This window comes from Schistocerca americana, chromosome 4, assembly GCF_021461395.2.
Source record: "Schistocerca americana isolate TAMUIC-IGC-003095 chromosome 4, iqSchAmer2.1, whole genome shotgun sequence".
NCBI classification, from domain to species: Eukaryota; Metazoa; Arthropoda; class Insecta; order Orthoptera; family Acrididae; genus Schistocerca; species Schistocerca americana.
Window position 1 is genome coordinate 239,949,244 of NC_060122.1, and position 13,819 is coordinate 239,963,062.

Sequence of the window (13,819 nt, forward strand, 5' to 3'; positions counted from 1 at the left end):
TCCCTTAATTATCTGGATAATTTTTTGTATATCATTATATGTTTCTCCAGCCTCTTCATGGAACCAAGCTATCGAGTGAGTAATAAATTTCTATGAAATAAAGCATGAATAAGAAATTAGCTATGTTGTGTAACTATTTTATGTGTTCTTCACAAAACTAGATAAATAGAGAAAAAATTATATAAATGTCAGGAGCATTATAAGAACAAGTAGAATAGTCCCACTTTGCTCTGTTATATAGAGAGTGACCAGTCATCTGATATGTTGTCACTTTCCCTGCACTGTTTTTGGCAGTTTACTGAATGATAACTTTAGCATTTTATTATAATCAATGTGAAATCAGAATTTAATTTGTGCTGTTTGTCTTGAATTTTAGTTAACTTTAGTATTGTCCAGATTTAGAATCACATTTTTGTGGATATTGTATATGCACTGCACTTTTCTAAATTTTTCTTTTCAGAATGTGATGAATATGCGAAGTCTGTGACAGAAAGAGTTGAAGCTCTACCACTCCTACCAAACCCTGACCCAGTTACTATACAAGTGAAGAAATGTGATTTTGAGAAGCTGCCACTAATTGTTGGAGGTGAGAAAACTGTTGTTGGAGAATTTCCTCACATGGTAAATATACCAGCAGTTAATTGTTGCATTGCATTTTAATTATTTTTTCTTGTAAAATTACAAAGATGCACAATGTCTAACAATGTTTAACCTTCAGGAGGCAGAATTCCACTATTAGGTGTAAACACATTTAGAAGTACAAACACTAATCCTAACTTCTGGAACTATTAGTACCTTCCTCAGGTGGGTGAGTGGGATAGGTTGGGGAAGAAGCTAGGATCAGTGTTTTCAATTTGAAATATGTCTCTTGGCAGTAATGAAATTTTGCCTCCTCCATATATATATATATACTGGCTACTCATGTACCCGTGGTCTAGGGGTAGCGTCTTTGATTCATAATCGAAACGTCTTCGGTCCCGGGTTCGATCCCCGCCACTGCCTAAATTTTGATAAATAATCAGCATTGGCGGCCGAAGACTTCCAGCATAAGAAGTCAGTCTCATTCTGCCAACGGCCTTGTCAAAGAGGGCGGAGGAGCGGATACAGGTTCAGGGCACTCTCTTGTCCTAGGGGTGGGAAATTGCCCCTAAAGGCAGAAGAATCAGCAATGATCAAGGACATGAGGATGCAGAAGGCAATGGAAACCACTGCATTAAAGACATGTAACGTGTATCCACAGGCCATGTGGCCTGTAATTGAAGAAGTGTCATGATGATCTCTCCATTGGCAAAAGATTCTGGAATAGTCCCCCATTCGGATCTCCGGGAGGGGACTGCCAAGAGGGAGGTTACCATGAGAAAAAGATTGAATGATCAACGAAAGGATAACGTTCTACGAGTCGGGGCGTGGAATGTCAGAAGCTTGAACGTGGTAGGGAAACTAGAAAATCTGAAAAGGGAAATGCAAAGGCTCAATCTAGATATAGTAGGGGTCCGTGAAGTGAAGTGGAGTGGAAGGAAGATAAGGATTTCTGGTCAGATGAGTATCGGGTAATATCAACAGCAGCAAAAACTGGTATAACAGGTGTAGGATTCATTATGAATAGGAAGGTAGGGCAGAGGGTGTGTTACTGTGAACAGTTCAGTGATCGGGTTGTTCTAATCAGAATCGACAGCAGACCAACACCGACAACGATAGTTCAGGTATACATGCCGACGTCGCAAGCTGAAGATGAACAGATAGAGAAAGTGTATGAGGATATTGAAAGGGTAATGCAGTATGTAAAGGGGGACGAAAATCTAATAGTCATGGGCGACTGGAATGCAGTTGTAGGGGAAGGAGTAGAAGAAAAGGTTACAGGAGAATATGGGATTGGGACAAGGAATGAAAGAGGAGAAAGACTAATTGAGTTCTGTAACAAGTTTCAGCTAGTAATAGCGAATACCCTGTTCAAGAATCACAAGAGGAGGAGGTATACTTGGAAAACGCCAGGAGATACGGGAAGATTTCAATTAGATTACATCATGGTCAGACAGAGATTCCGAAATCAGATACTGGATTGTAAGGCGTACCCAGGAGCAGATATAGACTCAGATCACAATATAGTAGTGATGAAGAGTAGGCTGAAGTTCAAGACATTAGTCAGGAAGAATTAATACGCAAAGAAGTGGGATACGGAAGTACTAAGGCATGACGAAATACGTTTGAAGTTCTCTAACGCTATAGATACAGCAATAAGGAATAGCGCTGTAGGCAGTACAGTGGAAGAGGAATGGACATCTCTAAAAAGGGCCATCACAGAAGTTGGGAAGGAAAACATAGGTACAAAGAACGTAGCTGCGAAGAAACCATGGGTAACAGAAGAAATACTTCAGTTGATTGATGAAAGGAGGAAGTACAAACATGTTCCGGGAAAATCAGGAATACAGAAATACAAGTCGCTGAGGAATGATATAAATAGGAAGTGCAGGGAAGCTAAGATGAAATGGCTGCAGGAAAAATGTGAAGACATCGAAAAAGATATAAGGACAGACTCAGCATACAGGAAAGTCAAAACAACCTTTGGTGACATTAATAGCAACAGTGGTAACATTAAGAGTGCAACGGGAATTCCACTGTTAAATGCAGAGGAGAGAGCAGATAGGTGGAAAGAATATATTGAAAGCCTCTATGAGGGTGAAGATTTGTCTGATGTGATAGAAGAAGAAACAGGAGTCGATTTAGAAGAGCTAGGGGGTCCAGTATTAGAATCGGAATTTAAAAGAGCTTTGGAGGACTTACGGCCAAATAAGGCAGAAGGGATAGATAACATTCCATCAGAATTTCTAAAATCATTGGGGGAAGTGGCAACAAAACGACTATTCACGTTGGTGTGTAGAATGTATGAGTCTGGCGATATACCATCTGACTTTCGCAAAAGCATCATCCAAACAATTCCGAAGATGGCAAGAGCTGACAAGTGCGAGAATTATCGCACAATCAGCTTAACAGCTCATGCATCGAAGCTGCTTACAAGAATAATATACAGAAGAATGGAAAAGAAAATTGAGAATGCGCTAGGTGACGATCAGTTTGGCTTTAGGAAAAGTAAAGGGACGAGAGAGGCAATTCTGACGTTACGGCTAACAATGGAAGCAAGGCTAAAGAAAAATCAAGACACTTTCATAGGATTTGTCGACCTGGGAAAAGCGTTCGACAATATAAAATGGTACAAGCTGTTCGAGATTCTGAAAAAAGTAGGGGTAAGCTATAGGGAGAGACAGGTCATATACAATATGTACAACAACCAAGAGGGAATAATAAGAGTGGACGATCAAGAACGAAGTGCTCGTATTAAGAAGGGTGTAAGACAAGGCTGTAGCCTTTCGCCCCTACTCTTCAATCTGTACATCGAGGAAGCAATAATGGAAATAAAAGAAAGGTTCAGGAGTGGAATTAAAATACAAGGTGAAAGGATATCAATGATACGATTCGCTGATGACATTGCTATCCTGAGTGAAAGTGAAGAAGAATTAAATGATCTGCTGAACGGAATGAACAGTCTAATGAGTACACAGTATGGTTTGAGAGTAAATCGGAGAAAGATGAAGGTAATGAGAAGTAGTAGAAATGAGAACAACAAGAAACTTAACATCAGGATTGATGGTCACGAAGTCAATGAAGTTAAGGAATTCTGCTACCTAGGCAGTAGAATAACCAATGACGGACGGAGCAAGGAGGACATCAAAAGCAGACTCGCTATGGCAAAAAAGGCATTTCTGGCCAAGAGAAGTCTACTAATATCAAATACCGGCCTTAATTTGAGGAAGAAATTTCTGAGGATGTACGTCTGGAGTACAGCATTGTACGGTAGTGAAACATGGACTGTGGGAAAACCAGAACAGAAGAGAACGAAGCATTTGAGATGTGGCTCTATAGACGAATGTTGAAAATTAGGTGGACTGATAAGGTAAGGAATGAGGAGGTTCTACGCAGAATTGGAGAGGAAAGGAATATGTGGAAAACACTGATAAGGAGAAGGGACAGGATGATAGGTCATCTGCTAAGACATGAGGGAATGCCTTCCATGGTACTAGAGGGAGCTGTAGAGGGCAAAAACTGTAGAGGAAGACAGAGATTGGAATACGTCAAGCAAATAATTGAGGACGTAGGTTGCAAGTGCTACTCTGAGATGAAGAGGTTAGCACAGGAAAGGAATTCGTGGCGGTCCACATCAAACCAGTCAGAAGACTGATGACCAAAAAAAAAACTCATTGTATCTCTTCATAATTTTATAATTTTCTCAAATGAACATGCATTTTGATAAAATTAACTTTGTTGTTGTGTTTGTGTGGGAGAAAGAAAAAAAGTAAAACATTCTCTGTAAGTAACTATAATACAGAAAATGTATTAGATCTACAAATAACACTACTAATCATTAAAGTAAAATGTCAATATCATATACTGTTAATGTCCACAGCAGTCATCAGAATACCTGAGCAATTAGTGTCAATGATTCTAAGTAAATGTTTAAAACATAAGTATCTCTTATCTTAACTACAATAACAATACTTTTCATAACTAGAAACTCAACATGAGACCAGTAAAATCACTTGCTATGATGATGTTCTTGAAACTCTGAGTATCACAATCAGTTTTGAAATTAAAAGCTGACCAATTTCAACAACAATAATTGACGTCTTTAGACTATCGCTAATGGAAAATGTTATTAAAATCTTTCACTTTCCCGTACATAATCTATGGCATTTGATATGACCACTGAATTGCTTGTTGTTAACAATATGCGCACGATTGTATGGGAGAACACGATGTTTATTTGTAGGACAGAATCATTCGCAAAACCTGTACAAAAATAGAGCATTTCTATTGCAGATGAATGACTGTTGTGGATATAGAGAAATGAAGTCTATAGTAGTGGCCAGGATGTTATGTTGTAGTTGGGTGTCATAATACTGAGCACAGTAGCAGAGAAGAGGACAATGAAATCTACTGTAGGTTGTCATAACAAAGCTGGGCTGCCAAAGCAGTGGGCACAGTTGAGGAGAAAAAGAAAGCCAAATTCTTGTTTGGTGCTAGGTTGATGTAACTAGCAATATCACAATCAAATGCAGTCTGGGTCAGTCTGAACCAATAGATAAATGCAGCAGTAGCAGTTACATAGGTTAAATGAGAGATTAAGTTCATTGGTATACATATCTGACCCTCAAGTTTCAACAATGTTATATTAAAGTTGGCTACACGCAGGTTATCCATTACATTTCTTATTGTGGGGCACTTGCAGGAGGGCATGTTGCTGTGGGTTGCACTGACCAGTTAGGTAGATGATGGCTATTTCAGATGGGCTATCTTCACTTTATTAGGGGGATACTTAAAATGTGTGAGATTGGCTTTGAGTGGACGAACATTTTCACCTTGTAGGGTGAAATTGCCACCTCTAGCACTAGCATAAGAACGCTAATATTATTATTAGGTTTTCAAGTAATTACAGGAGAAGTTTCACCAACCCAAAGATGGGTCCCTTGACCCTTAGACCCTACAGTGTTTAGAGGTGACCCTTTATAAATGTTTGATGCATGAAAATGGCTTTTGACTTCATGCTAAATAAAAAAAAACTCTGTCAAGGCTTCACAAGTTTAATTACAATACCATAAAGTAGGGTGACTTTGAACAGCGAGGCGACTTTGAACAGCAATTTAGCGTCTTTTTAAAATAAATGCTGTACTCTAGTGTGTAAATATGGAAATAAGGCCAGAGTCATTAAATATTGCCAATAATCGATACTTTCAGATGATATGACAGTCGAAATGAAACAACATTGTATACCAACACCAGAAAATAAAATAATTTTCTGGAAATGTAAGTTGCTTCACAACCACAAAAACATTTGCCTATTATTAGAAGCATTTTTGAATTTAGAATTTGAAATGAGTTTTTATGGGCAAGGTTAACACTTGATGAACATCTACAGAAAGCATAAAATGTTAAATTTATTCTTTGGTGACGTAAAAAAATAAAATATGAAGGCTTGTCTTTCAAGGGGTGACTTCAAACAGCACCTTTCCTAGTCTTTGACACATCAGCTCTATGGAAAACATGTTTTAGTGAAGTTTCCTTCAAAGAAAAGTGCAAAATAGTGTTGGACATGTTATCACTGATGATGAAATGACACTTCTGAGGAAATGGCATTCCAAGGTGGAATCAGATGAAGATTTTTGTGTGGGCTAATGTTCCCAATGTGTCAGACTTTGAGAAAGATGACATTTGTAGGATTCTACCTGATTCTAAGGTAGATGGAAGGGGAAGGCTTTATTCTGAGTTCAAATTTGATGTCTATGACATCTGCTAGAGTGGGCACTCTTTCGTGGCAACTTCCTTTCCTATAGAGTGTTTACAGATGTAATTCTTTAAAATGTGATGATTTTTTTTTCATTTATTTTATTAAAGTAATACAGACTGTTTTGAAAAGATCTGTTTTTAATTAATTTCTTATTTTGTAACTATCTCAGCACCCATTTCCATTATTAGCAAAATTAAGCTGTAATCGTACGAACAGTTTCAGGTGATTAAAGAAAACTCATAAAAAATACTTTTCTAAATAAGTTACTTTAAAAACTATATTTATGTACAAAATATTATACTGTTTCATTTTATAAGGGTGTCATTTAACAGCAATTGACAAGACTCCCACAGAATAGGCAAATGTTTCCATGTTCAAAGTGACCCTGACCCATGGGATGAAATTAAACAGTGAAATTTTTTTTAAAAAATAAACTAGTAATGGGGGATAAAAATGTGTAATCCACTTTATCATATTCAGCAACACCTCATGCAACTTTTCATGTCAATATCTTCAGAAGTTTCTGTTTAATTTACAAAAATGAATTTAAAATGTTCAAAGTCACCCCACTTTATGGTACATCTACAGAAAGAACTGCCTTCTCTGAAGTGTGTACATTTTAGCATACTGACTGCAAATGCTTTCTCTTGAGATTAGGGGTGACTGGTACACACATGGCTAACTGCTCAATATACATGTTATATTCACGAAGTCGTCTGATCATAGCACTCATTGACGTAATCTTTATGATATCTGCAACATGGACAGTTTATAAATGGGATGAGGTTATTGTCCTATTTGAGTGCACTGGCAAACTGTGTACCTTCAGCCATCTTTGGGTAAATTCCTAGATGCCAAATCTGTGGCTAGAAATTATTGCCATAGTAGATTAACATTATCAGCACTGGTTGTATTGGTATAACTTCAGTGAAAATTACTCAAACTATTCTCACACTGAGACTCAGTTCTCACAATTCTGCATAAGCTTTCACATGAATTCATTTTGTATGTAACTGGCTATTTATGCAATAATGAAACTAATGCTTAGTATCCCAAATTTAAGGCAAGTCGAATAAATTTCTCATTACATGTCAAGTAAATTCCTTGTTACATTATGTCATTAACACTTAGGCAATTTTCTGACTTAAGCTAGGCTAAAGCAGTATCATTTTTAAATTTTTTGTGCTCTATGACCAATTACAATGTATGATTTGTTATAACTATTAGCTATGCACTGTCACATTACCAAATGTGCATTTCTTTTATACTGGACAACATTAACATTTTCATTAAAACAGTTGCTTTACATGAAACTCCACTCATAGGAATTTTATATTTTGATAGTACTCTTGTGTCATTATGGCATAATCTGGAATAAATCTAGTGCACTGCTTCAAAGGATAAGAATTGTTTTAGAATAATCCAGAATAGATAGCATACACAGACCATTGCACATTTGCATAGTCACAAATGGCCCTTTGTTGCTACCAACATTTTAGTCTCATACATAACATTTTCTTCTGGATGGCACAACTCATTAAAAAAAAGGGAAGGGAACATCTCACATATGGCAACATCTCACCTATACTGAATGATGTGCAGCACACAGAAACATGCAACACTAGTGTTCAAGCTCTTGTTCTTTCTCTAGCAATAGCACACACAGTCACACATACAACCACACAGACACTCAAATGCATACACCAGCAGCTACAGTGAGACTGACTATGACTAGCCAACATTTTCTTCAGCAATTCAAAATAAAGGGTTGAGTGTAAAAAAAAGGATAATCATCTGACATATAATACTGAGGAGAAAGAATGGAATCATTGTTTTAAGACATGAGGTGGCCACGGTCACGGTAGTGTAAGAACTGTGAGTGGAGTCACAAACTGTGCCTCACTGCTACAGAAAATCTGTCACACAGAATGGATCCTGACATATTGGATGAGGACATTGTTGTGACTCGCTGATCATTCAAAGCGCCGCCGCGCAATTACGCACGTCCTCTACGTGCGGCGCTGTCTGCCAGCCATGCAGCAGCTGCGCCACCTAAGCGGCCAGCCGAGCAGTGGCCGCTAGACTGGGACTCAGTGCTCATTCGAATGCTAATGTGTACACATGTCTTGCTTGTCAACTTACTCTGTGACTTATATGTGTTGTGTCGTTCTGAAATATATGTGCTAAACTTGACGTTATAATAATTGGCGACAAGGATGGGATTTTTCCTTTTCACCGTTGACCCACAGGGTTCCATGGCTACTGTCGAGCAACTATTGCAAAATCTCCTTGAACAGCAAATGCTTCTAACAGCGGCGATTCGCGATTTCGTCGTGGTGTCAAATGCGGGGCGTTTCTCGTCGTTGGCTATACCTCCTTTTCCTCCTTACAACGAGATGGTGGAAGACTGGTCTGATTATAAAAACGTCTTCGACAGCACTTCTTGGCATTTCATGTCACGGACGAACAACCATGTAAGTCTCTGTTCCTTTCCTGGATTTCACCACAAATGTATCGGTTGTTGTCGCAATTGGCTCCTTTGAAGGATCCTGCGTCTTTGTCCTTTGCTGAAATGTGCTCACTTCTGTCTGTCTATTTTCAAAAGCAAATGCATGTGGTAGCCTCTCGTGTTGCCTTTTATTGTTGTCAAAAACAGCCACATCAATCCTATCACGCTTGGGCTGCTGAACTTCATGGCCTCAGTCGAAAGTGTCAATTTGTTACTGACGTTCACAAAGAATCCTATGCTGATTCCATGGTACGGGATGCTATTATCCAGTCAGCACCCCACAAAGAAGTTCAGCAACGTGCCCTTCAGTTGGCGAATCCGACTCTAGATGAAGTTCTCTCCATTGCGCAGTCTTTAGAAATTTCTCGCACTGCTGGGGCGCAAATAGAGGCGTGGGATGATGTCAGGGAAATACAACCTCTGTGCGCTGTTGACGACGCGTGCGGCGCGTCCCCGCCGGATGACGTGGCTGCAGTGTGCTCCCACACGCAGCCTCGGCCTAGCCGTAAACAACCCGCTAAGAAACTGCAGCAAAACCCCGGCAACTTCCTTCATGTCCACGGTGTTTTACGAAACATTCACGCGAGGATTATCCCCAACGTTGGGCTGTGTGTCACAATTGCAAAAAGAAAGGTCATGTGTCTTCCGTTTGCAAATCCGACCGCATACATGATGTTCATGAACATGACACTGATTCTGATTCTGTGTTGTCTGTCAATTGCACTTCTTCCCTTTCAGGGACGTTATTCCTCACTGTCCAAAGCCTTGGTCGAGATGTTCGCATGCAAGTGGATACCGGTTCTGCTGCCACTATAATTAATCCTCAGACGTATCTTCAGCTGGGTTCTCCACTCCTGTCCCCTGTCACTTGGCAATTACGGATATACAATAAACAGAAGATTTCTCTCTTGGGACAGTTTAATGCTGAGGTATCTTACAAATCGGTCGTTCACACTGTTCCCATATTTGTGGTCGACCAGAGCAATGCAGAAAATCTTTTTGGTTTCCATGCCTTTCTCGTTTTTGGGATCTCCATAGATGACTCTGTCAATATTGTCTCTGATGCTATTCCTTATGCTCAACTGGATTCCTTGTCGACGACATTTTCGTCCCTTTTTTCTCCTGGGTTAGGCCGTGCAAACGACTTTGAAGCTCATATCACGCTCAAACCCACTGCTCGGCCTAAGTATTTTCAGGCTCAGCCCATTCCTGTGGCCCTTCGTGATCGGGTAAAACGGGAGTTGGATCGTCTCACTGGTTCAGGGGTCTTGCTTCCTGTCACTTCCAGTGAGTGGTCCTCTCCTGTCATTGTAGTTGCTAAGCCAAATGGTGATATTCATCTCTGTGGCGATTTCAAAGCCACTGTAAATGCTCAATGCCTCATCGACACTTACCCTATGCCCCGTCCTGAAGAACTGTTCACTAAACTTGCTGGAGGCCAGTATTTTTCTAAAATTGACCTGTCAGAAGCTTATCAACAACTTCCTCTCGACGCTGCTTCCTGGCAGTTTCTGGTCCTTAACACGCCTTTTGGCCTCTATCAATACCAACGATTGCCATTCGGGGTTGCTAGCGCCCCTGCTCTCTTTCAGCGCTTCTTGGAACAATTATTGCTCCCTGTCCCTGGGTGTATCAATTACATGGACGACATTGTTATCACTGGCTCCACCACTGAAGAACATCTTCAAAATCTCCGCACACTTTTTCATATCTTACAGACTGCCGGTCTTAAGTGTAATCTTCAGAAATCACAATTTTTTCAGGCATCTATCATGTACTTGGGGTTTCAACTCTCTCGGGATGGTATTCGTCCGCTTCAGCAAACTGTCGCTGCGATCGATGCCCTTCCTCGCCCTACGTCTGTTAAGGAACTGCAGGCCTTCTTGGGGAAAATAGCATACTATCACAAGTTTTTACCGTCTGCGGCTTCGGTGGCTCAGCCGCTGCATCGCCTGTTGCATAAAAACGTGCCTTTTCACTGGTCCACGTCATGCGAAGCGGCTTTCCAGATATTGAAGACTATGCTGAAACAGGCCCCATGCCTGGCTACTTATCAACCTGGCCAACATCTTGTTCTTGCCACAGATGCCTCTCAATACAGGGTCGGTGCAGTCCTTGCGCACCGTTTTTCTGACGGTTCGGAACAACCCATTGCTTATGCCTTCAAAATGCTCACGGATGCCAAACAAAAGTATTCTCAAATTGAGAAAGAAGCTTTGGCCATTATTTATGCTCTTCATAAGTTTGGTGTTTTCCTCTATGGCTCAAAATTTCATCTTGTTATGGATCACAAACCACTTGTTTCCTTATTTCATCCATCAACGTCACTTCCCGACAAGGCTGCACACCGCCTCCAGCGTTGGGCTCTTTACTTTTCTCGTTTCAATTATGAGATTCATTTCCGGCCAACGGGTCAACATGCAAATGCTGATGCTCTGTCTCGCCTTCCCATGGGTCCTGATCAGGCATTCGATAGGGACGAACCTGGATGTTGCCGAGCAGCGGGCTGTGGACGGGTTCCCCATTACAGGGGACCGGCTGGCGGCTGCTACGGGTTCTGACCCTACCCTCTCCCGGGTTTTATGCTGTATTGAGAAGAGTTGGCCAGATCGCCTGTCCACTGAGACTTCTGATCCGTTGCGGAACTACTACGCTTTGCGCTACCGCCTCACAGCTAGGGATGGTGTTATCCTCCTCTCCACTGACAATGCTTCGCCGCATGTTGTGGTACCTGCGTCTTTGCGTGCTTCGGTCTTGCACCTCCTTCACCAAGGGCACTGGGGTGTGTCTCGCACAAAATCTCTGGCATGCTGTCATGTGTACAGGTCTGGCATCGACTCTGAAATAGCACACATGGTCGCTGTCTGCGGCCCTTGTGCGTCACTGGCCGCTGCCCCAAAGTCATCTTTGTCACCGTGGCCTTCGCCTGAGAAGTCCTGGGAGCGCATTCATGCTGACTTTGCGGGACTCTTTTTAGGTACTTATGGGCTCCTTGTAATTGACACCTACTCTAACTTTCCTTTCATTGTCCGTTGCACGTCACCTACCACCGCGGCAACCACCAGTGCTCTCGCCCGCATTTTTTCTTTGGAAGGCCTCCCCTCTACTCTTGTTACTGATAATGGTCTGCAATTTGCCTCTTCCGAATTTGCGGATTTCTGTGCTCGTCACAGCGTTATGCATGTCACGGCACTGCCATTCCATCCACAATCCAACGGTGAGGCTGAACGACTGGTCCGCACATTTAAGGCTCAGACGCGGAAACTTCTGACTTCTTCTGCTGCTGATGATGCGCTTCTCCAGTTTCTGGCATCTTACCGTTTCACCCCCATGGGCGACCACAGCCCGGCTGAGCTCTTACATGGCCGACAGCCCCGCACGCTACTTCATCTTCTGCGGCCTTCCACCTCACGGCCGCGGGTGCCTTCACTTGGCCGGTTCACCGCTGCCGACCTCGTCTGGGTACGGGGATATGGCAGGCGGCCAAAATGGAGCCCGGGTCGCATCTTAAGACACCGTGGCAGACGCCTGTATGAAATCCAGACGGACACGGGTGTTGCAGTGCGTCATTCGGACCAGCTTCGGCCTCGTGTGCTAGCAACGCCTGTTCCATATGCCGCTACACCACCTGTGGCTCTACCTAATGCTCGGGATCTTGGCATCTCTCAATACTCACAACGCAGCCCTCTCACCGTCATCGCGATGCCAGCACAAGAACGGACGCCACCAGGAGACGTGCCCACGCAGGAACCGGATGACCATCCTCTGTCTGGGCAAATCTACTTGCTTCCTCCTGCAACAGACGCTGACACATCGCCCATGTCTCCTGTCATATCAACTGGACTTGACGCAACGGGCAGATTGGTGCATGCGGGCCCAGCAGATTTGACCCCTACATCTCCTGTCATCTCGACCCGTTATCATCGGGGACACTTCCGTCCATACGGGAAGCCTCCTCCTCGAGACATTACGGCAAGTCAAACAACGCCTATGGACATTAGCCATCTCCAGGACACCTCCATCAAGACCAGTGCAACAATTTCAAAGGGGGGAAAAGTGTTGTGACTCGCCGATCATTGAAAGCGCCGCCGCACTATTACGCGCATCCTCTACGTGCGGCGCTGTCTGCCAGCCATGCAGCAGCTGCGCCACCTAAGCGGCCAGCCGAGCAGCAGCCGCTAGACTGGGACTCAGTGCTCATTCAAATGCTAACAAGTACACATGTCTTGCTTGTCAACTTACTCTGTGACTTATATGTGTTGTGTCGTTCTGAAATAAATGTGCTAAACTTGACGTTGTAACAGACATATTCTCTCTCTCTCTCTCTCTCTCTCTCTCTCTCTCTCTCTCTCTCTCTCTCTCTCTCTCTAAGTCAACTTTGACAGGGGTTTCACATGATGTGAAGAAACCCTTACATCTAGCAGTTTGTTGTAGGCTCAGTAATGAGTAATGTATTTTGAAAGTCTCTTTGGGTTTGCTGCCAGATCCTTGAATCAACTTGACTCAATATTCCAGCGACCCAACTGTTCACCATATTCAGGAGAACACTGCTTCTGCTGATGAGTCCCGCTGAGAACTGATGCCAGGCCGCAAATCGACATCCTATATAGGCCTCCATACAGTCCACGGTGCATGTGCCACCCATAGCAGTTGCTGCCCTCTGAGACTGGGCAGGTCGCACCGCCCTTAGTAGAACACTGGCAGCAATGATATATAGCACTCAGAGATGATTTTCAAACACTCGGACTGGCTGCACCAAAGAAAATTCTGTTTTGATGAGGGGTAGTACAGGATTCCATGTCCTACTAAGAGGAAACCCACTGTTACATTAATTAAATTATCCACCAATCTAATTTCAATTGCCTCTTTATAGACAGTTACAAAAACCAGAAGTGTTGGAAACTATCACAGTTTTGGCAAATATCATACAGTGTCCCTCATTTAAGCAATGTTCTGCTACCGCCGATTTTTCT

General features: G+C 42.3%; 1 protein-coding gene across 2 annotated transcripts in view; it reads left to right on the top strand.

Annotated features, from left to right (window-relative positions):
• The window catches only part of LOC124613199 (serine protease snake-like), a 275,095-nt gene that overhangs the window by 207,962 nt on the left and 53,314 nt on the right, over positions 1-13,819 (top strand). For both annotated transcript variants that reach the window (XM_047141860.1, XM_047141861.1), the window contains exon 4: positions 461-621. In XM_047141860.1, the coding sequence (XP_046997816.1) occupies positions 461-621 (161 nt within the window). The remainder of the gene's footprint in view (positions 1-460; positions 622-13,819) is intronic.